At 36.0% G+C, this 27340-nt stretch overlaps 1 protein-coding gene across 13 annotated transcripts in view; it reads right to left on the bottom strand.

Moving 5' to 3' along the window:
- Positions 1–27340, bottom strand: part of SMCHD1 (structural maintenance of chromosomes flexible hinge domain containing 1) — a 146596-nt gene that overhangs the window by 114836 nt on the left and 4420 nt on the right. For all 13 annotated transcript variants that reach the window (XR_007411638.1, XR_007411639.1, XR_007411640.1 and 10 more), the window contains exons 2-5: positions 23124–23199; positions 22055–22216; positions 17391–17473; positions 16441–16571 (exon numbers count right to left, since the gene is read on the bottom strand). Coding sequence is in view for 6 of the 13 variants with exons in the window: in XM_049111828.1 (XP_048967785.1) it covers positions 16441–16571; positions 17391–17473; positions 22055–22216; positions 23124–23199 (452 nt within the window). In the remaining 7 variants the exon portion in view is untranslated. The remainder of the gene's footprint in view (positions 1–16440; positions 16572–17390; positions 17474–22054; positions 22217–23123; positions 23200–27340) is intronic.

Raw genomic sequence — 27340 nt, 5'->3', positions numbered from 1 at the left:
GGCTGGAGTGCAAGCTCGGCGGGGCCCCCAGGAGCAGCTCAGGTGGGGTGGCTCAGGCAGCGGCTCTGTGGGGAGGGGACTGCACAGTCCGAGGAGCACGATTCCAGCAGTGCAGGTCGTGGACTCAAGGTTGCCGGGGGACACAGTCCAACATCCAGCGCTCCCCCCGGACAGGAGGAGGCCGAGAGGACATAGGGCAGCAAGGACCCTCCTGCTGCCGGGTGCCCCCGAGCTGTACAGATCAGTGCCCCCTACTCCTGGAGCATCCAGGCCCCTGCGGACTGGGAGCTGCGGTAGTTAACTGCAGGAGCTGACTCCAGAGCCGGAGAGCTGGTCGCCGCCACTGTTGTTGTTTCTCCTGGTGTCACCTTGTACCTGGGACTGAGCAGGGGCAGCACAGGATAAACAGCTCCCACTGAGCCATGCACCTGGCAGGGGACAGGGCAGCCCCCCGCGGGTGCACAACCTGAGAATCACCACAGCAGGCCCCTCCCACAGAAGACCAGCTAGAAGGACAGGGGAAAAGCAAGTTATTGACCAAGCAGCACTGGAAAGTTCCAGGGGAAGTCGAGGGATTTACAGTATACAGAATCAGAGGATACTCCCTCTTATTTTTTGTTTTCTGTTTGTCAAACCCCCCCCCCCTTTCTTTTCTCTTTCTCCTTTTTCCAGTACAACTTGTTTTTGGCCACTCTGCACTGAGCAAAATGACTAGAAGGAATAACGCACCACAAAAGAAAGAATCAGAAACAGTACTCTCTCCCAGAGCTTACAAAATTTGGATTACAATTAAATGTCAGAAAGCCAATTCAGAAGCACAATTATAAAGCTACTGGTGGCTCTAGAAAAAAGCATAAAGGATTCAAGAGACTTCAGGACTGCAGAATTTAGATCTAATCAGGCGAAATTAAAAATCAATTAAATGAGCTGTAATCCAAACTGGAGGTCCTAGCAACGAGGGTTAACGAAGCAGAAGAATGACTGAGTGACATAGAAGACAAGTTGATGGCAAGGAAGGAAGCTAAGGAAAAAAGAGACAAACAATGAAAAGATCACGAGGATAAGTTAAGGGAAATAAATGACAGCCTCAAAGTAAAAATCTACGTTTAATTGGGGTTCCAGAGGGCACCGAAAGAGACAGAGGACCAGAAAGTGTATTTGAACAAATCATAGCTGAGAACTTCCCTAACGTGGAAAGGGAAACAGGCATTCAGATCCAGGAGATAGACAGATCCCCCCTAAAACCAATAAAAACCGCTCAACACCTGACATTTAATACTGAAACTTGCAAATTCCAAAGATAAAGAGAAGATCCTTAAAGCAGCAAGAGACAAGAAATCCCTAACCTTTAAGGGGAGAAGTATTACGTTAACAGCAGACCTCTCCACAGAGACCTGGCAGGCCAGAAAGGGCTGGCAGGATATATTTAGGGTCCTAAATGAGAAGAACATGCAGCCAAGAATACTTTATCCAGCAAGGCTCTCATTCAGAACAGAAGAGAGATAAAGAGCATCCAAGATAGGCAGAAACTGAAAGAATATCTGACCACCGAACCAGCTCTGCAAGAAATATTAAGGGGGACTCTGTAAAAGAAAGAGGAAGTCCAAGGAAACAATCCACAAAAACAGGGACTGAATAGGTATCATGATGACACTAAATTCATATCTTTCAATAGTAACTGAACGTGAATGGGCTTAATGATCTCATCAAAAGGCACAGGGTTTCAGACTGGATAAAAAAGCAAGACCCATCTATTTGCTGTTTACAAGACACTCATTTTAGACGTAAGGACACCTACAGCCTGAAAATAAAAGTTTGGAGAACCATTTACCATTGAAATGGTCCTCAAAAGAAAGCAGGGGTAGCCATCCTTATATAAATTAAAGTTTATCCCAAAGACTGTAGTAAGAGATGAAGAAGGACACTATATCATACTTAAAGGATCTATCCAACAAGAGGACCTAACAATCATGAATATTTATGCCCTAAATATGGGAGCTGCCAAGTATATCAATTAATAACCAAAGACATACTTAGATAATAATACACTTATTCTTGGTGACCTGAACATAGCGCTTTCCACAATTGACAGATCTTCTAAACACATCTCCAAAGAAACAAGAGCTTTAAATGACACACTGGACCAGATGGATTTCACAGATATTTACAGAACTTTACGTCCAAACGCAAATGAATACACATTCTTCTCAAGTGCACATGGAACTTTCACCAGAATAGACCACATACTGGGTCACAAATCAGGTCTTAACCGATACCAAAAGATTGGGATCGTACCCTGCATATTTACAGACCGTAATGCTTTGAATTTAGACCTAAATCACAAGAAGAAGTTTGGAAGGATTTCAAACACGTGGAGGTTGAGGACCATCCTGCTAAAAGATGAAATAGTCAACCAGGAAATTAAAGAATTAAAAAGATTCACAAAAACTAATAAAAATGAAGATACAACCGTTCAAAATCTGTGGGATACAGCAAAAGCCGTCCTGAGGGGGAAATACATCACAATACAAGCCTTCATCCAAAAACTGGAAAGAACTCAAATACAAAAGCTAACCTTGCACCTAAAGGAGCTGGAGAAAAAAACAGCAAATAGATCCTACACCCAGCAAAAAAAAGAGAATTAAAAAAGATTCGAGCAGAACTCAAGGAAATCAAGACCAGAAGAACTGTGGAACACATCAACAAAACCAGGAGTTGGTTCTTTGAAAGAATTAATAAGAGAGATAAACCATTAGCCAGCCTTATTAAAAAGAAGAGAGAGAAGACTCAAATTAATAAAATCATGAGAAAGGAGAGATCACCACCAATACCAAGGAAATACAAACGATTTTAAAAACTTATTATGAGCAGCTATACACTAATAAATTAGGCAATCTAGAAGAAACGGACACATTTCTGGAAAACCACAAACTACCAAAACTGGAACAGGAGGAAATAGAAAACCTGAACAGGCCGATAACCAGGGAGGAAATTGAAGCAGTCATCAAAAACCTCCCAAGACACAGAAGTCCAGGGCAGGATGGCTTTCTAGAGGAATTCTATCAAATGTTTAAAGAAGAAACCATACCTATTCTACTAAAGCTGTTTGGAAAGATAGAAAGAGATGGAGTACTTCCAAATTCATTCTATGAGGCCAGCATCACCTTAATTCCAAAACCAGACAAAGACCCCACCAAATACCCCTGATGAACACAGATGCAAAAATTCTCAACAAGATACTAGCCAATAGGATCCAACAATATATTAAGAAGATTATTCACCATGACCAAGTGGGATTTATCCCCAGGATGCAAGGTTGGTTCAACACTCATAAAGCAAGCAATGTGATTGATCATATCAGCAAGAGAAAAACCAAGAACCATATGATCCTCTCATTAGATGCAGAGAAAGCATTTGACAAAATACAGCATCCATTCCTGATCAAAACTCTTCAGAGTGTAGGGATAGAGGGAATATTCCTCAACATCTTAAAAGCCATCTATGAAAAACCCACAGCAAATATCACTCTCAATGGGGAAGCACTGGGAGCCTTTCCCCTAAGATCAGGAACAAGACAGGGATGTCCACTCTCACCACTGCTGTTCAACATAGTACTGGAAGTCCTAGCCTCAGCAATCAGACAACAAAAAGAAATAAAAGGCATTCAAATTGGCAAAGAAGAATTCAAACTCTCCCTCTTTGCTGATGACATGATACTCTACATAGAAAACGGAAAAGACTCCAACACAAGATTGCTGGAACTCATACAGCAATTCAGCAGTGTGGCAGGATACAAAATCAATGCCCAGAAATCAGTGGCATTTCTATACACTAACAATGGGACTGAAGAAAGAGAAATTAAGGAATCAATTTCTTGATTGATTAATCAATTGTAAATTAATTGCACCCATTTACAATTGCACCCAAAAGCATACGATACCTAGGAATAAACCTAACCAAAGAGGTAAAGGATCTATACCCTAAAAACTACAGAACACTTCTGAAAGAAATTGAGGAAGACACAAAGAGATGGAAAAATATTCCATGCTCATAGATTGGAAGAATTAATATTGTGAAAATGTCAATGTTACCCAGGGCAATTTACACATTTAATGCAATCCCTATCAAAATACAACGGACTTCTTTAGAGAGTTGGAACAAATCATCTTAAGCTTTGTGTAGAATCAGAAAAGACCCTGAATAGCCAGGGGAATATTAAAAAAGAAAACCATAGCTGGGGGCATCACAATGCCAGATTTCAGGTTGTATTACAAAGCTGTGGTCATCAAGACAGTGTGGTACTGGCACAAAAACAGACACATAAATCAATGGAACAGAATAGACAATCCAGAAGTGGACCCTCAACTTTATGGTAAACTAATATTCGACGAAGCAGGAAAGACTATCTACTGGAAAAAAGACAGTCTCTTCAACAAATGGTGCTGGGAAAATTGGACAGCCACATGAAGAAGAATGGAACTAGACCATTCTCTTACACCAGACACAAAGATAAACTCAAAATGGATGAAAGATCTAAGTGTAAGACAAGATTCCATCAAAATCCTAGAGGAAAACACAGGCAACACCCTTTCTGAACTTGACCACAGTAACTTCTTGCAAGATACATACATGAAGGCAAGGGAAACGAAAGCAAAAATGAATAATTGGGACTTCATCAAGATAAAAAGCTTCTGCACAGCAAAAGAAAGGATACAGTCAACAAAACTAAAAGACAACCTACAGAATGGGAGAAGATATTTGCAAATGACCCCTCAGATAAAGGACTAGTTTCCAAGATCTATAAAGAACTTATTAAACTCAACAGCAAAGAAACAAACAATCCAATCATGAAATGGGCAGAAGACATGAACAGAAATTTCACAGAGGAAGGCATAGACATGGCCAAGAAGCATATGATAAAATGCTCCACATCACTGGCCATCAGGGAAATACAAATCAAAACCACAATGAGATACCACCTCACACCAGTGAGAATGGGGAAAATTAACAAGACAGGAAACAACAAATGTTGGAGAGGACGTGGAGAAAGGGGAATCCTCTTGCACTGTTGGTGGGAACGTGAACTGGTACAGCCACTCTGGAAAACTGTGTGGAGGTTCCTCAAAGAGTTAAAAGTAGATCTGCTCTACGACCCAGTAATTGCACTGCTGGGGATTTACCCCAAAGATACAGATGCAGTGAAATGCCGGGACACCAGCACCCCGATGTTTAGAGCAGCATGTCCACAATAGCCAAACTGTGGAAGGAGCCTCAGTGTCCCTCAAAAGATGAATGGATAAAGAAGATGTGGTCTACATATACAATGGAATATTAGTCATTAGAAACGACAAATACCCATCATTTGCTTCGATGTGGATGGACCTGGATGGTATTATGCTGAGTGAAATAAGTCAATCGGAAAAGGACAAACATTATATGGTCTCATTCATTTGGGGAATATAAAAATTAGTGAAAGGGAATAAAGGGAAAGGAGAGAAAATGAGTGAAAATATCAGTGAGGGTGATAAAACATGAGAGACATCTAACTCTGGGAAATGAATAAGGGGTAGTGGAAAGGGAGGTGAGCGGGGGGTTGGGGTGACTGGGTGATGGGCACTGAGGGGGGCACTTGGCGGGATGAGCAGGGTGTTATGCTATATGTTGGCAAACTGAACTCCAATAAAAAAATTTAAAAAAAAGAAAATAGTAAAATATAGAATAGAAAAATATGTTCAAGTAATACATAAAAAGGTCTGAGAAGAGAAATGAAAAATAAAGGGAATAAATAGAAGTTATAACAGGACATACTTAAGGCCTAATATATATAACAATAATCATAGTAAATGTAATGGTACATTAAATAGAATTGGCATAGTGAATTTAAAAAGTGTCAGCTTTTCTTTTTCATTCATATTTTGCCTGGTATATCTTTTCTCATCCATTTTCTTTTAACCTACTTATAACATTATATTTGAAATGAGTTTATTGTAAACAATATACAGTTGGGTTACTTTTTTAATTCACTATGCCAATTCTATTTAATGTACCATTACACTTCAAAGCAAGAAAATTACCAGGGACAAAATAGCATTACATAATGATAAAAGGATGCACTTACCAAGAATGTATAACAAGCATATGTATACACAAAATAACACAAGTTCAAAATATACAAAGCAAAAATTCAGAGAACTGAAAAAAGAAATATACATACCTGCATATAAGTGGCGAACTTCAATATCCCTCCCTTAGTCACCACCTCACAGAAAACCAGCAAGGATATAAAAGAACTAAACAACATCACCGACCAATGGAATCAAACTGACATTTACAGAACACTCCTCCCAACCACAGCAGAATACATATTCTTTTCTAGGAAACACAGAAAATTCCCCAAAACAGATATTTTGGAGCACAAAACAAATCTTGACACATTTCAAAGAGTATATATAGAGTATGTTCTCTGACCATAATAAAATCAAACTAGACATCAACATAAAGACAAAATGAAAGTATGTTAAGAACACTTGGAAATTGAGTAAAATTCCTAAAACAATCTATAGATCAAAGAACAAGTTGCTAAGGAAATAAAAAATACACCAAACTCTAGGAAAATCAATATATAGTATTATCAAAACTTGTGAGATGTGGTGAAAGTAGTTCTTAAAAGAAAATTTTAGGGGCACCTGGGTTAAGGGGCTCAGTCAGTTAAGCATCTGACCTTAATTTCAGCTCCAGTCATATTTCAGGGCTGTGAGATCAAACCTTGCATCAGGCTCCACACTGGGCTTGGGGCCTGCTTAAGATTCTCTCTCTCCCTATTCCTCTGCCCCTCTTCCACCTCCCTCTCTCAAAAAATAATAATAAGGGCAGCCCCGATGGCCCAGTTTAGTGCCGCCTTTAGCCCAGGGCGTGATCCTGGAGACCCAGGATGGAGTCCCATGTCAGGTTCCCTGCATGGAGCCTGCTTCTCCCTCTGCCTGTGTCTCTGCCTCTCTCTCTCTGTGCCTCTCATGAATAAATAAAATAAAATCTTTAAAAAATAATAATAATAAAGAGAAAAAGTAAATTTATAGCACAAAGTATTCATCTTAGATTATTTGAGATTTATCTAAACTTCCACAACTCAAGACACTACAAAAAAAGCTAAAATAAACCCAAAGCAAGAAGGATATAAGAGCAGAAATCAAAGAATTTGAAACCAGAAAACATTTTTTTAATTTATTGAAGCAAACATTGTTTCTTTGAAAACATTATAACTATACACTAATAAACTTGAAAATTAATGAAATGGACTGAGTAAAATATAACTTACCAAAAGTAAGTAAATAATAGCCTAAGTATTCCTATTAATTCTATTAAAGAAATCAAAGCAATAGTTAAAAATTCCTCCTGCAAGAAGCTTAATAGACTCGAATGGCTTCCTAAGTGAGTTTAAAAACTCAAACTTTCAAAAAAGAAAAAAAAAACTCAAACTTTTGTAAGTGATGGAAGTGTGAATAAATAAATATAATCACACTAGAAAACAATTTGCCAGGGAGCCTGGGTGGCTCATTTGCTTAAGCATCTGCCTTCGACTCAGGACATGATACCAGAATCCCAGGATTGAGCCCTGAGTCAGGCTCCCTGCTCATCAGGAAGTCTGCTTCTCCCTCTCCCCCTGATCCTCTCTGCACGTCCCAGGCTTGTGCTCTCTCTCCCTCTAGTCCGTTCTCTCTCTCTAAATGAATAAAATCTCTAAAACAACAAGAACAATTTGCCATTACCTTGTATATTGGAGCTTTCATCTTCAAAACCCACAAATTCCCTTCTAGTATCTAAGAACTTAGGTAGATTTGGACTGGCAAACATATATAGCACTACATAACAGTTATACACACACATGCACAAACAATCATACAACTTATAGGACAATAGTATACTACTCATAATGCTAATAACTGTGATTAGGAGAATCCAAATGCTCACTGACTGGAGACTGGATACAGTATGATTTAAGTATATGCAAAAGAACATTAATGATTATGAAAAAGAATAAACTACAAACCCACACAAAGTTAAACTTTTAGTAACCTAATTTTAAGTGAAAATACAAGTCCCTCATAGAACTGCAAATAGTATGACTATCATTTTTTGCAGCATCAAAAACCAAACAAAACTAGGTTTTCTAAAAAAATAAAAACAATTCAATATAGTGATTAACTTTGGTGGGAAGAAAAACGAAAACAAGGGAGCACACAGATATAAGTTACAGAAAATGTGCTACTCATTGGCTTGGGTGGTAAATTCTGGATATTCAGCTTATTAAATTTTTCAATAAATAAACCTTAAAAAATTCAATGCCTGAATTGATGAACTGTTATAAACCAAAACTTGTAATTAATCAAATTCTATGAACCTTACATCTATTAAGAAAAATAAAAAATGAGTCAGAGCACCTGAAGCACGCAACTCTTGCTTTTGAGGTTGTGAGTTCATGCTCCACGTAGGTTGAAGAGGTAACTTAAAAATAAAATCTTTAAGAAAAAGTAAACGGGTTCTAAGACTTTAATTACTATGGCAATACTAGGAAAGAGGCTGAAAATACCTGCTGCCCACCCCCAAATATATCTTAAAACATATATGGGAAGTATACAAAAGTTTAGAGAGAGAGGAGCTGAGAGATAAAACAACACACACATACTTAAATTGATTCAAAACTAAGAAATTCTGTTCACTGAGAAGGAATGGACATAGTCACCAGGAAATAAGTCTCCTTTCAACCCAAACCATCCATGCAAACCTAACCTAAACAAAAACTCTATCATGGCAAAAAAAAAAAAAGGTTGAGAATACAAACCTCTAGTAGGTTCCAGACTTCTGTAAATAAGTCCACAAAGTTTCCTATATTCACCTTCAAGGCTTATGTAAATACCCCTTCATAAAGGTAAGTAAAAGAGGAAAATAATCTAAGACCTTAAGATAAATTTTGCATTACAGAAGCAATCTTCTGGAGAATTTAGAAAATCACTTCCCTCAGGAATAAATTCACATCACAGTACAAAAGAATTTCAAAAAATATCTCATTCATATTCTTGATACATGTAAAATGACACTATATCTTTTGAAATAAGAGTATTCCATTAGAAGAGAGAAACAAAATTGCAAGGAAACAAATCACAAAAGGGGATGGAAGAAAGAAAAAGGAATAGGAGAGGTAATCAAATTAGTAAAAGAAACTAAAAATAATATAAGTGGTTGCCAGGAAATAGGGTAGAGTGACTACATATGTATATTTATATCTCACGGTCTCAAATCTACCAAAGGGAATAACCCCACAATAAAGAAAGATTCACCTTCAACATAACTGACAAATGGCCAGATTCCTATTACAGCTTCTGGAATAAATCTGTGTGACACAATGAAAATAACCAAATTAAAGTAGGATGCCTAAATATTACATACTCACCCTCTGAATTCAAACAGCACAAATATCAAAGTAAATGAAAGTTCATCTTAATTAGCAGAAATATACTGAAGACAGAGGAGTTTTTTCTTTAGGAAAATTAGGGTAAATCCTGTCGAGGGTCTATTTCTATAGCCTAAAAAATGGCAAGGGAAGTGAGCCATGTGGCATGCTATTTTTATTTTCCAAAACCATTAGCTCCCTAAATTGAGAACCTTGTAATTGCTGAGCAAGTTGAAAGTGCAGAAAGTAGCTCTAATCTAACACATCTGAATTAAGACCACCCAGCAGACCTAATGTGTTACTTCTTTCTTCCACAAAATAATTAAGTGAACACACGTTCTTAGGTATCTAATTTAACTTCTAAGACAATGATTATAATAGAGCCTGAGTGATGATGAGCACATTTTCTATTCTTGTAATGTTCTACATGTCAATAGAGGTTTAGATTACACAGGTGAATGCATGTGTCAAAAATCAGTTAACAAAGTAAACACTTCCATAATGGTAGAGTATGAATCTATGAAAAACTGCTCATTGATAAAAACAATGAGAACATCTGAAAACACTGTCAAAATCAACATTTTCAAGGCTTGGAACAATCCAAGATGCGTTTACTCAAGATACACAGCTGAATCTCAGTAAGAACAGTGAGCTCTGTGGTGTTTTTACATGCCCTGTCCCATTTTCTTCTCACCAGCCCCACAGAAGCCTTGAAAACTGATAGCCTTGTAATAGATGGTGGAAACCAGCCACCCCAGAGTCCCTGGAGTTCCCCCAAAGCCCCTTCCTCATACAATTGTCATTATTAGATTTGTCTGACAATTCCCTAGGAACCTCCACTTGTAGGCTTTGTCTTTATTTCACCTAACTCAGAACTTAATCATTATGAACCACTTTTTCACTGGGTCATTTGTCAAAAACAATCAGTGGCAATTGTTTATGATCACAGCTGACTAAGGCAATGAAAATAATCAGGAGAAAATAAGAATCTGGCCAAAAACTTACAAGGAAAAGCTGGAGAATGAGAGGTCCATAGTGACTTTTAAAAGTTCCAGCATATTCAAGAGACTAGAAAAAGTCATACTCATATACTGGGCTATATACATGCTCAAGAAAGCATTCAGAAGGCCCTAATCTCTCATTTCTGGCTGACTTTGAGGTTCTGTGCAAGCAAGAACTAAAGACTAAGACACAGTTGTAAACTTCCTGGCCAGGAAGTTCCTGTAAGAGCATTAAAAACATACTCCAATATGTAGATAGAATCCCTTGACAAAAGCTGGAAAGACTTAATGGTTCAGGACATTTAGGGAAATGTCCAATTATTAGCTGACCACTAAGTTACATAATGATTTCAGTGACAACACAAGATAAAGAAGACAGATGTTACAGGAGTGCCTAGGTGGCTCAGTTGGCTAAGTGTCTGCTTTTAGCTCAGGTCATGATCTCAGGGTCCTGGGATTAAGCTCCACATTAGGCTCCCTGTTCAACAGGGAATCTGCTTCTCCTTCCCCCACCCCCACCCCTCATACATGCTCTCTCTCATATAAATTTTTTAAAATCTTAAAAAAATAATAATACAGATGTTACAGAATTAGAGGGGTAACTACACAAACAACAACAACAACAACAACAACCAGAAGCAACAAACAACAAGCCCTGAGGAAAGGGATGAATTTGATTTCTAGAGCTGCCATACTTTATTATTCAAATGGTCTTATTCTCAACAAAAACATTGGGCCATGACAAAAATATTAAAGTACAACCCATACACAGGAAAAATAGCAGTACGGAAATTGTATCAGAAAAAGCCCAGACACTGAACGTACAAGACAAAAGTTTCAATCAGCTATTTTAAAATGCATTCAGTGAGGATCTCTGGGTGCCTCAGCGGTTTAGCGCTTGCCTTCAGCCCAGGGCGTGATCCTGGAAACCGAGGATCAAGTCCCATTTAGGGCTCCCTGCATGGAGCCTGCTTCTCCCTCTGCCTGAGTCTCTGCCTCTCTCTCTGTGTCTCTCATTAATAAATCAATAGAATCTTTTAAAAAAAATTAATAAAATGCCATCTAAAAATAAATAATAAGTAAATAAATGCATTCGATGAACAGAAATCATGAAGTAAATAATGAAGTATGAGAACAGTAACAATGTTTCAGCCAATAGAGAACAAGAGATAGAAATTATTTAAAAAAAAAAACAAATGAAAGTTCTGCTATTTAAAGAAAAAATAACTGAAAGGTAAAATTCAGTTAAGTGGCTCATGAGGAGATCTGATTTGGGAGAAGAAAGAATTAGTGAACTTAAATAGAGGTCAATTGAGAGACTCGGTCTGAGGAACAAAAAGAAAAAAGAATGAAGCAAAACGAACAGAACCTCAGAGACATATAGAACACTATCAAGCATATTGATATATCGATAACATGAGCCAAAGAAGGAAAGATTATCTGAAGAAATAAGAGCCAAAAAATTCCCCAAATGTGATGAAAAACAATTTACAAATCCAAAAAGTTCAACAACCACCAAGGAGAATGAACTCAAAAAGATCCAAACCGAGACACATCAATATCAAACTATTAAAAGCCAGACAAAAAGAATCTTGAAATCAGAGAGACTAGTCACACACAAGGGATACTCAGCTGATTCTTTATCAGAAACCATGGAACCAAAGGCAATACGCTAACATCTTCAAAGTGTTAAAAGAAAAAACCCATCAACCTTCAAAAATGAAGGATAGGTTAAGGTTTTCCCAGATAAACAAAAACTAAAGGAATCTGTTGCTAGTAGATCTGCCCAAAATAGTTACTGAAGATTGTCCTTTTTACAATTCTTCTATCTTAGATAAAAGTGCATAAAGCAGTAACTATAAAACCATGTTGATGTAGTTACAATGTATAAAGATGTCATTTATATAAAAATAATAACAAAAGAGTGGGAGGGGAATGAAGCCATATAGGAGCAAAGTTTTTACATATTTACTTAAAGTAAGTTGGTATTTATCCAAACTGCATTGTAAGATGTTAACTGTAATCCCTAAAACAACAACAACAACAACAACAAAAAAAAACTAAAAATCAAACCAACAACTATTTAAAATATACTAGTGATTAGTGAGGGAGGGAGAAGGTAAAGGGTCACAGAAATGACTACAATGGGTAAGGGTTTCTTTTGGAGTAATGGAAATGTTCTGGAATTAGTGGTGATGGCTGCATAACTTTGTGACTAAACTTAAAACTTCTGAACTGTACACCTTTTAATATGGTGAATTTTATGGTATATGAATTCCATGTCCATAAAAAGTAAATAAATTCAAAGAAGATAAGCTTATGCTGATGTAAGCATTTCACTGTAAATTTTACCTCAAAAAACAGACTCTAGATAATGGTATCAAAACTTTAAGCATTAAGAGAAAGTTTACAGATATCTGTAATTTATTTTGAATTTAAAAAATTAAAAACCTGAACTGATGATTAATAGGATAGATAACATGAGAAACCAATGGTCAATGGTAGAAAGTTGTTATAAGTATCTGGATATTCACTGAAGAATTTAAACTTTTCTGTAAGTTTGGAAATGTTTATCAAATGCTGAGGAAAAGAACAGTGCTGAGGAAATACTCAGATTCAGGTTGTGGACCTTTCTGCAACTAGCCTGAAATCCACAAAAACAACAACAGCAACAACAAAAACCAGTATCATTAAAGACACAAATGTGACAAATTATTGTAGAATAAAGGAATCCAGAGAGATATGACAAAAGGGGAAAAACCTGATTATGGACATTTTATATTTTGAATCAAGGATAAATTTCTCAGATATGATAGTCGTATTATGGTTGAGAATGTCCTTGTGAAGAAGATAATTTCAAATGATTTAGGAAGAGAATGTGTACGTGCATCTAGATAGACGATAACAAATGTGACAAAACATTAACAACTAATAAATTTGGCGAAGGACATATGCTTCCTAATATTGCTCTTTCAACTTGTTAGCTTTAACTTTTTCCATATAAAATGGGTGGGAGGAAGGGTAGTAGCAAGGTGAGTGAGATCATAAAGAATACTGGCAAATTAGAACTCTCACTTCATTTCCTCCTATTCTCCCCTTCATATACCACACTTGTCTCCTTCCTCAGTCTCAAACAGAACAAGCTGATCATAATTTCAGAGTCTGTCTTTCCTGGTGTTCTCTCTATTTAGGGTACTCTTCCTCCAGATCTTTGGCTGTTTTCTCCTAATTATTCAAGCCTCAATTCAAATGCAATCTCAAAGAGACCCTCATCTACCTTAAAAGATGTCCATCAGGCTCTAACATATCATCTGATATTATCTTAACAGCAATAATCCATAACTGGCATGCTTATAAATTTTTTGTGTTTGTTTTTCTCTACAACGTAAGAGACAGGTCAGCAGACTCAGCTGTTTTATAATTTTAGGCTTTCCTTTCTTTTCTTCCATAGCCTATATCCTATGACATCCACCTTTGTACCAGTAAAAACTTAACTGGAAACAGAAAAGCAACTGGTAATTTTTTCCATAGGAGTAGAAGTTAGGGGAGTGAGGAGAAGCATGTGAAATTAACAGAAATCAGAGTGGGTATGTCAAAGGACTGACACCAGACTCAAAGGCAGTATGGGTATATAATAGCTACAACAGCGGATGGTTAACTAACCTAATACCTAAAAACCTAGGACGAAAGCAACAGCAAGCTTCTTATCAAAAATTAAAATTTCCCTAACATTAAAGTTTAAAGGTTTAGGCTGTGCTAAGACCTAGAGAAAAATCAAAGTCCATGTCCCATTAATTCGGTTAAGATTAACATTATAAATAGCACTTCTTTATCTTCCATTTCATTTAAGACATTTTTCTAAGCTGCCAATCTACCACCTGATAATTTCTACTACATGCTAACTTCTATCCTAAGGCTATAAAAGACAGTGGTCTTTGCCTTCTCTATAGATATTTTATAAATCCTTAAAGTGGCACATACTTGCGAATATAATGAAAAAGAATGGCTGTAGAAGTTTGAAGCTAAGAATAAGAGAGTAGTAACTAATATAATAGCTTATATAGCTTATATTTACTGATGTCTTACTATACCCTATCCTAAGGATTTCATACAATTTAAGAATTCATTCATGTGGTTTACACAAAACCTTATGAGGTATTATCCACATTTTACAGATATGTAAACTGAAACTCAGAGAAGTAAAATACCTTAACCAATGTCACAGAATTATTAAGGCTAGATTCAAACCAGGCCAAATGATTTCAGAGCCCTTCTTCATTATAGTGCCTCTTACTATGACATTGTAAGTCTTTACAAATTCGATAAAAACTCTGGGTGGGCAGCCCCGGTGGCCCAGCAGTTTAGCGCTTGCCTTTGGCCCAGGGCGTGATCCTGAGGCCCCAGGATCGAGTCCCACATCGGGCTCCCTGCATGGAGCCTGCTTCTGCCTCTGCCTGTGTCTCTGCCTCTCTCTCTCTCTCTCTCTCATGAATAAATAAAATCTGAAAGAAAGAGAAAGAAAGAAAGAAAGAAAGAAAGAAAGAAAGAAAGAAAGAAAGAAAGAAAGAAAGCAAGCCACCTCTTAAAAAAAAAAAAACAAAGAAAAAAACTCTGTGGGTGTTGAAATTACAGAAACAAGAAGGCATATGTGCTAACTATATTAATTTTTAACTTTGTTAAGATTAATCCTTAAATTTGGGTGATTCTCTTTAACATAATAAAGAGCTAAACAAGACATAAACAAATATTGCTTAATAAGAATACCAACATATTCTTCCAAAGTATGTTACCTGAAGTACATGACATAGCTAAAAACAGCTCTCACTGGAATTCAGTTAATATCCCAAAGACCTGAATCTTTATATTCCTCACAACTTCCAGTATATTTTATTTCCTCTATGGCATCCTCATTCAGGTACTTTCTACAAGCATATTCTGATACAAAACTTCTGACTAGACTCTATTCCCTAACAGCTATGAATATTCTATAAAGCAGAGCTCTGAATGGTGCCTGGGTGGCTCAGTTGGTTGAGTCCCCAACTCTAGATTTCGGTTCAGGTCATGGTCTCAGGGTCATGGGATTGAGCCCTGTATTGGGCTCTGCACTCAGTGCAGTCTATTTGTCCCTCTCCCTCTGCTCCTCTCCCCACTTTCTCTCTCAAATAAATAAAATCTTTAAAAAAAGAAGAAAAAGAAAAGCAACAGAGAGGTCAAGAGAACAAACGTGGTTCATTTAGATACTTTGCAAGTGGCATCAGATGATTTCTAAAGCTTAGTTTAAAACCATCCTAGGTAGCCCAGGTAGCTCAGCAGCTTAGCGCTGCCTTCTGCCCAGGGCGTGATCCTGGAGACCTGGGATCAAGTCCCACATCGGGCTCCCTGCATGCAGCCTATTTCTCCCATTGCCCCCCACCCCCTCTCTGTCTCTCATGAATAAATAAATAGAATTAAAAAATAAAATAAAAAAATAAAACCATCCTACTGGGAGCCTGGGTGGTTCAGGGGTTGAGTGTCTGCCTTTGGCTCAGGTCATGATCCTGGGGTCCTGGGATCAAGTCCTGCATCGGGCTCCCCATAGGGAGCCTGCTTCTCCCTCTGCCTATGTCTCTGTGTCTCTCATGGATAATTAAAATCTTTAAAAAAAAATTAAAAAATAAAACCATCCTACTGCTCTAGGAGCCAAACAGCTCTCATCAAACTTTAGTAAGGAAAGGGGGAAAGTTCCAAAGTACTTAAGATATCATGATAACCCCTACGTATCTTAGGAAATGCAAAAAGAATTGGAAGAACATAATATTATGTAGTTTTGACTGTCTCTATCGATAATAAACATATTATGTAAAAAAAATCTAAGTATATGTGGTGATAATATATATACTGATAATGTCAACCTCCAACACACCATGTACAACTAAAGAAATATTAAGAGTTCTTATAAGCCCTTATTAAAATTCCCAGTTGCCCATCAAAAAGTGAGTAAAGTTTTCTAACCTTTCAAAGTCACCTTGCCTTGTGAATTTTGACAACCTATACACGGCCCAGTTGTTAAGCTGTTTAGAGGTCATTCCTCTTCCATTATCTATCACTGCAACAGCGGGTTTTCCTTGTGTTTCATCAAAAAGCTGCAAAATAAGTTCAAAAAGACAGGAAAAGTCAAATCATTATCAAAAATATATAAAGTTAAAAATTAAAGAATTAAATGGGCTCACTCATACACTGCTGGTGTAAGTGTAAATGTATTACAATTTACTAAAAGATACTATATAAATCAAAGGCCTTAGAATTCTTCATGTCCTTTAATCCAGAAATTCAATTTCTTAGATTTTAGCTTAAGGAACTAATTAGAGACATATACAAAGACCTATAAGGATGTTCATGCCAGCATTGCTTACAATGACAAAAATGTAGAAAAAAATCTAAATCTTCAACAAAATATACATAATTTATAATACAGTCAACAAATTAAACTATAGCAATGGAACATTACACTGCAGAATATTCATGATAGGGCAGCCCAGGTGGCTGAGCAGTTTAGCACCGCCTTCAGCCCAGGGCGTGATCCTGGAGACCCGGGATCGAGTCCCACGTTGGACTTCCTGCATGGAGCCTGCTTCTCCCTCTGCCTGTGTCTCTGCCTCTCTTTCTCTCTGTGTCTCTCATGAATAAATAAATAAAATCTTAAAAAAAAAAAAGAATATTCATGATATGGCAAATGTCTATATTGTAACGCCAAGGGAAGGTAGATCACAAAAAAACCAAAATGTACCCTATGATCACACATACATGTATACATATTTATAGAAAAAAGGGCACATAAAAATTTTAATATTGAAAAGACATCAGATAATTATTTCTATTTTTAGTTTTCTAATTTCTACAACCAACTTGTAGTACTTTTATAAAAGGGAAAGTTAAATTTCTTTATAGTATTATTATCTTACCAATTTGATCTGTATTCTTCTAATACCAGTGTTTCTAGAAGTAGCAGACAATGAATTGTCAATTAATTCTGCAAGAGCAAATGCTGGAAGACAATAAGAAGACATTACTGCTTAACTTTTCCTTCCCAAACACTTCACTTAAAAGTTCAAAGTAGAAGAAACTCTGAAGTACCTTAAGACATCACTTTTATTTTCCAAAGAGCTAGAATTAAAGTATTATCCTGATCCTAATGATATAATACAAAATAAAGGCATCATCACCAATCACCACCAGCATAAAAAAGCAGTCATCAACCAGTACTTGTAAGGTACTACACGGCATGAGTCAGCCAGCCATGATTCCTGGCTTCAAGGAGTTTATAATCTAAAGACAGACATACAGACAGAAGACAAACAGAAGACCATAACCATAAAATCAAATACTAGTTCGTGGTATGTAATACATCATGCACAAGTCAAAAGTGAACACATTTAGAGATGGGGCGGGGCAGGGGTTGCAAATATAAAGCAACTATAAAAATGTCTATTAAGAACTTATATATAGATATCATATGATTAATGGCAACCTGTCAAATGGCAGGATGTTTCTAACTGACACAAAATTGCTAATTATTTCCTACTACACAACCAACTTGATACTCAACTTATCACTGGCTCTGTATTATTAACTAATATTCTTTCTTTAAGGTCATTACTCAAATTATTTCCTGCTTTTATTTTCTTAAAGAGGAGAACACACCAAATTTATGTCTCTTACTTCTACTGAAGTGTAACCCAACTAACACTGTAATTAATCCATAGAGTAGCACCCCAGCAAGCATTCCACACTCTGAACACTGCTTATAAACTAGAAAGAAGTTACTACAAATCAGATATAAGGATTTGGCCAATGGTAGGTAAGTGTAGAAAATGGGAGAAGAGACATTGTAGGAAATGGGAGGGACACTGTTAAGAAATCGGAGGCAAAAAAGAGTTAAAAGAAATTTGAAGGGAAGAAATTATTAGAATTTGGTATCAACTTAGATATAAAATTAAGCCCCCCCCCCCACACACACACACAGAAAGAGAAATCCAAGATAGTTTTGAGTCTTTCCTCTAAAAAGACTGGATAAATGGTCACATTTCTCATAAAGGGAAAATTCAGAGAGGAAGAAAAAAAAACATTCCATTTTAGATGTGATACCCTAACACTGTATCAAGCTCAATGAGTAGAAGTGTTCCATAGGGAGGGAGAACAGATACCAGGCTTAAGAGAATAAAAATGGCCAGACTCAAGAATTTTTGCTTCTCTGACAGAATAGTTAAACCTTGGATCAGCACATTAAAAGTATTAAAAAAAGAGCAATGTGACTTGAAATATCCACCATATGGTCACGAATAACCAAAAGCACCATTAAAGGCAAATGAAATAAAAGCAGGGAAAGACCTAGGAATGTAGTGCAAAATCACAGTAATCAAAGGAAGGGGTTAAACAGGGAGATTTTCTGCTTGTTCATATAATGACAACAGGGATGAAAACTGGTACAACAATCTGGAAGGTAATTAATCTACATCAAAAGTCTTAAAAATGAACCTACCTATTGACTCCATGGTTACACATTTAAAAATCTATCCCCAGAGAAAGAATTAAAGATTCATTAAATATGCAAATATTTAAAAACTTATTTTCAAGTATTATTCTAGGAACAGAACAAACAGACAAGAATCCTGTTCTTGTAGAGTTAACCTCCTATTTAGAAAGATGGAAAATGACGAGAAAGATGGAAAATCAATGCAATCATACAATACAATAAAAATGCAATACAATCATAATTAACAAATGGTGGTATATGTAATGGAGAAAAGAGTGAGAGGGGGGAAAAAAGAGATCAAATAACAGTAAAGTCATTGAGGGAACACAGCTGCAATCTTAAGCAGGGTGATCAAGGTTAAATTTTGTTGAGAAGGTAATGGATAAAGAGATAATTATTAAGACTCTGGCTTTTATTCCCAGTGAAATGGGAAGCCATCAGTGTTTTTACTATAGAAGAGTAACATATCTGACTTCACAAACATTATGTGGACAGGTATAAAAAGAGAGATTAATTAAGAGTCTACTATATAATCTAGGTGATGATTCCTCAAGATCAGGTTTTAGAAACAAAAGTGGTAAGAAACTGTCATTTCTATATAGACATTGAAGATAGTGCCAACAGGATTTTCTGACAGACTGAATGAAAAGTATCAGACAAAGAAGAATCAATTTGATTTTTGGCCTAAGCAACTGAAAGAAAAGAACAATAATCAATTTGGATTGGAAAATTATGTGTAGTTAGGATTCAGTGAACCAATCAGGTTCCCATCTTAAGTTAATCTAGTAGAGATACCACATGGGCAGTTGGATAGACAAAATTGGAATTCAGGAGGTAAGTCTGGCATTATTTTCAATATTTGACTAAAAATGAGCATTTCTGGGGTGTCTGGGTGGCTGAGTCAGTTAAGCATCCAACTCTTGATTTTAACTGATGTCATGATCTCAGGGTCATTAGATATAGCCTTGCGGTGAGCTCCACAGCCAGTGTGGAATCTGCTTGAGATTCTCTGTCCCTCTCCCTCTACCCCTTCTCTCGCTCGTATGCTAAGTGGATAAATAAAATCTTAAAAAAAAAGACTACCATTTCTATCACCTCCACTGAGGAGTCACTGCCATAAAGATGGTATTTAGAAGCATAATATTGGACACAATCACTAAGGACCTAAGAGAAGATAAGGGACCAAAGTCTAAGCCATGAGGCACTTCAATTTCTTTTTTTTTTTAATGAACTATTGGGACTTTTTTTTTTTTTTTTAATTTATGATAGTCACACAGAGAGAGAGAGAGAGAGGCAGAGACACAGGCAGAGGGAGAAGCAGGCTCCATGCACTGGGAGCCTGACGTGGGATTTGATCCCGGGTCTCCAGGATCACGCCCCGGGCCAAAGACAGTCGCCAAACCGCTGCGCCACCGAGGGATCCCGAGGCACTTCAATATTAAGAAGGTTGAGAAGGCAGAGCAATTAAATCTCAATTAAAGAAAAAGATGGGAAGAACAGAAAGAAGCCAGCCAATGAGGTAGAAACAAAACAGAGTATGGTTTCTCAAAACCTAAGTGAAGATTATTTTATCAAAGAAGAAAAATGATAAACTGTGTCAATACCGTGAGTAAAATGGGAACTGAAAACTGATCACTGGATTTAGCCACCAGTGACCCTCAGAGAGTAAGTACAAGAAAGCAAATAAGAGAGAATGGGAAGTGGAGCATCACTGTTGTTAGTAAATACAATCAACTCTTTTGAGGAATTCTGCTAGAAATAGGAGTAAAAAAACTGGGCAGTAGCTGCTAAAAGAATATGATGTTTTTAAGATGGGAGAAGTAAGATGGGAGCTTTTTTGTATATAAGGAACAGTATCAGGGGCAACAAGTAGACTTCAAATTATGTAGTTCCTCTGCTAGGGTTCAAGCTCTGTAATTTCTCTGCTAGGGTTCAAATCCTGGCTCTAACACTTACTACCAGGGTGGCCTTTCTCAAGCTACCTAAAATCTCTTAGCCTCAAGTTTCTTCTGCAAACTAGGGTCATTATGTAACATTAGTCACCACATAGGATTAAGGATTAAATGATATAATATTCATACAGAACTTGGCAAAGCGGCTGATAATAAAACCAGTACTTAAGGTGAGGATGTGTACAGTTTAGACAAAAAATATTCAGTCATGTTTAACAACAAAAAAGACTAAAAACAACCTAAATGTCTCAAAGAACACTGTTCAAAGAAATTTCTATTATATAGTTTGTAAACACTAAAAACAAATATACATTGACATATATTTAAGCATTTAAGCTATTCATTTTATTTTAAACAAAAAAGTAGACTAAAGAAATATGCTCCATATAAAACCATTAAAAGTGAAAAAAACATACAAGAAGGTTTAAAATGATAAACACCAAAAGTGTAAGTGGTGGTTCTATCTGGGTGGTAGAGATATGATGTTCTTTAATGTTCTTTCTGCTTATCTAATTTCCTACAAACTATAATGCATATACTGTAAAAAAATATTTTTAATAAGAAAGTTTATAATAAACATTCAACAGTATAAAACATTTTGGCAGGGTCCAGACAGAAAAGATTCTCTAAATCAACTGATTGGTAAAGATCACCAGCAAAGAGTTCAAAGGTAGGATAAAAACTTGTGAGAAGTAAAGGTGGAAAGAAATAATAAAGAAACGGAGACCAGAACACAGACCACTTACTGGTATAGTTCAGCTATACAAGTTTGCAAGGTAAAAAAATATTTTCTCAATTGGGAGACATCTACAGGAGGCCAGGATAGATAAACTGGTGTATACAGAAGATGAAAAGATATATAAGTACATTTCTTTTTTTTTTTTTATAAGTACATTTCTTATGAGTTAAAATGGAATGGATTATTATACTAGATTAGTTTTAAAGGAGAGGTATCATTACTCTGAAGATGACTTAGAAAAAGAAACATACTGTGATGAAGAAGTTGAAATAAGGAAGTATACAGTGACTGGTTATAATCTTCGAATAAAGTAGAAAGAAAATTTTTAAACAGTGAAGGAATGTGCATGTGGTCAAGGGATAAAAGTCAGCAATAGTTGTTGAAATTAGTATAAATACTTACGCAAAGGATTTTGTCCTTCACTTGCATAATATTCATACATGCCACTTTTAACCAGTGTATCATAGTGAGGTAGGAAGTCAATTCGTTCTTTTGTAGCTGTTAGTAGTAGCTGATTGACTGACTGTAGCAGGTATAGAGTGACTCCATCTTTAACAGTGTCATCTGTAATTAAGAAGTAATATCTTAAAGTGCTACACTAGTGTCAGAAACACAATGAATTTATAATTTTGAATATGCAAATTGTATCCCTAAGATATCTTTAAAGATGGTACATGCAAACCCTCAAACAATGGATCTTTCTATAAATTCAGTTGTGTTTTATTAAGAATAGTAATATTGGAATAGGCCCAAATACTTCCACTCATCTGAAACACTCAATTCTTAGTAAGTTAAACTATCACAGGAAATAATATGATGAACTACATTAGAGTGGCATTAACATGAATGTAGAAGTAGGATTAAATTCAAAAGGAATCACACATGAAAATCTGGCAGATCCTGGGATCTAACTGGATAAAAAAAGATAATGGAAGAATTCAAGTTTGTGAGAATTAACTTCTTGAAGGCCCACGTAAAAGAACTGTGGCCAGGTGTTGCACATCTCATCTTCTGGGGCTGCAGAACTGATAACTATCTATCTATAATCTTGTTTGAAAATATGACCTTGGGGTGCTTGTGTGGCTCAGTCGGCTAAGCATCAGACTCTTGGCTTCAGCTCAGGTCATGATCTCAGGATAGTGAGACCTAGCCCACATCAGGCTCCATGCTCTGTGGGAAGTCGGCTGGAGATTCTCCCCTCTGACCTCTGTTCTTCCTCCCCCTACCCCCAGCAAGCGTGTGCTCTCTAAAATAAATAATCAAAAAAAAAAAAAGGAAAAAAATATGACGTCTGCACAAACTGTGTGCATATAGTCCGTTTCCCTCTCCATCCCAAGACAGTAACCAAAATTACCAACAGTTTTAGATACTTATCTGAGTAATGAAATCATTATTGTCCTATGATGTACTAGAACATATTTAATATAAAGATATAAAAAAAATATAAAGATATCAATTAAACACTGCTTACCAAAATTATCACAGGTAATTTCTTTCCTACTTGTTGTTGTAATAACAAATTTCTCTTCAGGTGAAATGCCAAGTGTCTACCCAAAATAACAGGAACAAAATCAATTATTACACAAAAAGTAGTATACAAAGGAAATAAATGTTATTCAAGTTTATAAGAATAGGAAAATATTGATAGTATATCATAATCTTGTAAGTTACTACATATGCCTAAGAAATGTTAAGTCTTGGTACCTTAAAATTTTTCCTTTGCATAATTAAGCATAGTTCTATCTATTAATTACCTATTTGTTCATTAGCGTTTTTTTCTGCTAGTCAGATATAGGGCACCTAGGAATGTGATGATTAGGTGGAACATTTTCTAAAGGGTTTTAATATGAACAAGGCCTCCTAGGCAAAAGGCATGCTATTTCATGTCAATACATAAGTAAACTTACTTGAAGCAAATAAGTTTATGTTCATACAGATTAAATATTTAAATACATAAAAACAAAAGTACTGGAAAAAATAGAGGTTAGTATTTTATAACACTAAGGTAAGGACCGCCATGCTATGCAGGATTTTCTGTATTAAAGAATCTTTTTATCTATTATAACCCCTTCCAAAAGAATAACTTTTAAAAATTAAGGCAAATTAGAAATTATGAGAGGGAACTGCAACAAGAGAAAGAGCATCCTTAGGAAGCAAAAAGCCTTCATAAAACAAGATGAAAACCAACAGAGAAAGAGTAATAAGTCACGATCAAAAGGAGAAAATATAAATTAATGACCAATCAACGCAAAAAAACTGAGATTTTAAAACTAATCAAGAAATAAGAATTAGAAAAATGAATTAACATTTTCATTAAAATTTTATATATCTTTAAAATTAAAAGACATGCTCTTTCTAAATTTAAACAACAATGTACAGTTAAGTGAAAGGATCAACTTCTGCTTCAGGTAATGATGAACTAAACTTAGACCAATCTTACCACCAAAGACAACTAAAAAAAAAAAAAAAAAATCTAGACTAATGATACCCAAATCTTTAATAGCTACACTAAACCTGATTGGTTCCTACTAAAACTAATTAAGGCACCAACTCCTTACTGAACATTAATTGAAGGGAAAAAATAAAGCATTTATCCTGTTTTTTTATACCAACTGTAGTTAAGGGTAACCAAGTGGCTCTACTTGATGAGGCAAAGTTGTTCTTTAGAGAATTCTAGCTAATAAAGAGGAATGACAATCAGAATATTACCTTCGGTAGGTGAACCGTCAGCCCAAACTTTTATTATGGAGGAATCCAGCTGAAACTACCTCAATTCCGCTAATATGATCCTAGCACTGCTAAGGGTGGGGGGAATTGATACGATGTAACATGAAGTACCAGCACCACCTATAAAGTATTCTTTGCTTCCATACCTCAAAGAAGTTGAACCTAAATTTTGTTTATAAAACTTTAAAAAGAAAAAAAAGAAAAAATAAACCTTTAAAAATAACTTGTTTACAGAATATATGGAGATAGAACGAGCTGCACCATAAAGGAGCACAGACAAATCCAAAATGTGCACTATTTAAGAAAAACCTACTTAATTTCTTCAAAAGGCCAACGTCAGGAGAAATAAAGAGATTGAGGGAAGAGGGTTTTGTTCAAACACTCTACATCTTAAGGGACAAAGTGCATAAAAAAACAAATTCAACATTTCAGGACTCTGTTGGAATCTTGATTTAAATAAACCAACTATAAAAAGACATTCTGAGACAGGCTATATCTGAATATGGACTAAGCTATTACAAAATATTTTATGATGTTAATTTTGATGGTATGATCACAGAAATGCATGTGAAATACATAGGAGCAAAGTGAATCATATTCCAGCAAAGAACTGGAATATGACAAAATGATGCTTGTGTGGTAAATACTTGGTAATGGCTGAATATGGACAATGAGTTAATGTGCGTTCATTATACTACTGTCTATATATGTTTGAAGCTTTTTATTAAAAAAAAATTGTAACATAAAATATACTACAACAGACCAGTGGACCCTGAAATAGATCCACATATATATACATGGAGATCGTGGCAAAAAGAATGTAATTAAAACAGCTAATTAACTGCATAAAAATAGGTAAAATAAAATCCCCATCCCAACATATACAAAAAGAAATTCCAAAAGAATTAAAGACACTGAGTAACTCAAAATTTTAGAGGAATACATAGAGGAATAATTTTGAGTAGAGAAAACGATTTCTGAAAATATATAAAAAAGTACAAGCCATAAAGGAAAAAAATAGAAAATATGAAAAGATGCTCATCTTCACTTGTTAGAGCCATTAAAATAACTTATCATTCCCACGAGGCTGGGAAATTTTTAAGTTCTGATACTATATAGGCCTCCATGTAAGGCAGTTGGACTTTAAACACTGCTGAGAAGACTGAAAATCAGTACAACTATATTGAAAAGCGATCCCGAGTAAATACTTTAGTATTTTACTAAATTTAAAGATACCATCTTCCATGCAATTTCATCCTACAGAAATGAAGTTATGGATATAAACTGATGGGGAATAAAACTGTACTTGTTTAATAAATAAAAACTCTTTTTACAGAACTTTTTTTAGGTTTTGTGCAATGAGTCTCTTTTTAGCTAGTACTACTTTATTACTACAGTGTCCCAATTATTAGATCATGTGCTTATGCATCCCAAAAACAAAATTTGTTCTTAGTTACTGAAAAATTATATGCCAAGCTGAATTAAGATCTACATATACCTGTATTTATATCTAATTATTCCATACAGTCTTCTCCATTAATCTGTTATTATTCAATTAAGATACTAACCTTTTTCTTTACCTATAAATCTAATTTTTCTAAATATTTAAAAGCTTTGATATTTGACAAATACAAATTAAATCTTTTTACATTATACATTATGCTTTTATTCAAGATGGCAAACCTTTCTCCATATATATATATATATAAATTTTTTTTTTTTTAATTTATGATAGTCACACAGAGAGAGAGAGAGAGAGGCAGAGACACAGGCAGAGGGAGAAGCAGGCTCCATGCACCGGGAGCCCGACGTGGGATTCGATCCCGGGTCTCCAGGATCGTGCCCTGGGCCAAAGGCAGGCGCTAAACCACTGCGTCACCCAGGGATCCCTTTCTCCATATTTTTAGTCTAAATTCTATCTTATCAGACATAAATTAAAGTCTTCCATGTTTCTGTATTAACCTGGTCTTGAATACAGATATACTTCCTCTGCCTTTCCCTGTATGAAAGCAGGATAACACTCTATCTGGGCAAGAGTCTTGATTAGGTTTTTTTTTTTTTTTTTCATATTTATAAGAATACTTTGGTCCCATCTTTTTTGGGGTTAATTGGTAAAACAGATGCAAGAGCTTTTATTTTTTTTTATTTTTATTTTTTTATTTTTATTTATTTATGATAGTCACAGAGAGAGAGAGAGAGAGGCAGAGACACAGGCAGAGGGAGAAGCAGGCTCCATGCACCGGGAGCCCGACGTGGAATTCGATCTCGGGTCTCCAGGATCGTGCCCTGGGCCAAAGGCAGGCGCTAAACCGCTGCACCACCCAGGGATCCCTGCAAGTGCTTTTAATGGATAAATGGATTAAGTCAGAAACCATATACTTCAATAAGTTGCTCTGAAACTCTGCAAACTAGCTTTTAATGATTTATCTATCTTTGACATCATAGCCAATGATTTTGTCCCTAAATCACTCACAGACCAGGAACCCCCATAGTGCACTTGAGTGAGAAACCTCTAAAAAAACCCAAAATAACATATATCCTACCTGTGTTAAAGGAAATAAGCAGACGACTTTCCTATCTTTAGGAATGTTGTCCATTTTATCAGGATTTGTAAGGAATCTAGGGAGAAATTTTTCTCATGTCAAAGCTTTGCTTTACTAGCAATTGGAACGTTTTCATTTTACAGACATTGTAGTTTTTATATAAATTATCTGTCCTTTTGTTTTGACCTCTAAAAAACTCAAAGCTGATTTCATGGCTCAGCAATGGCGTAGGATATTATCAAAATATGTTAACTCTCCTCAGGTTACTATTTTATTCCTTCCTACATCTACTTTTATGTTTCTTCCTCTTCTGGAATTTTTTTTTTTAAGATTTTATTTTTAAGTAATCTCTACATCCAACACGGGGCTCAAGCCCACAACCCCAAGACCAACAGTCACATGCTCTACAGATTGAGCC

This window comes from Canis lupus, chromosome 7 (assembly GCF_003254725.2).
Source record: "Canis lupus dingo isolate Sandy chromosome 7, ASM325472v2, whole genome shotgun sequence".
Classification (NCBI taxonomy): domain Eukaryota; kingdom Metazoa; phylum Chordata; class Mammalia; order Carnivora; family Canidae; genus Canis; species Canis lupus.
The sequence above is the reverse complement of the archived record's forward strand: the minus strand, read 5'-3'. Positions and strand labels throughout refer to the sequence as shown.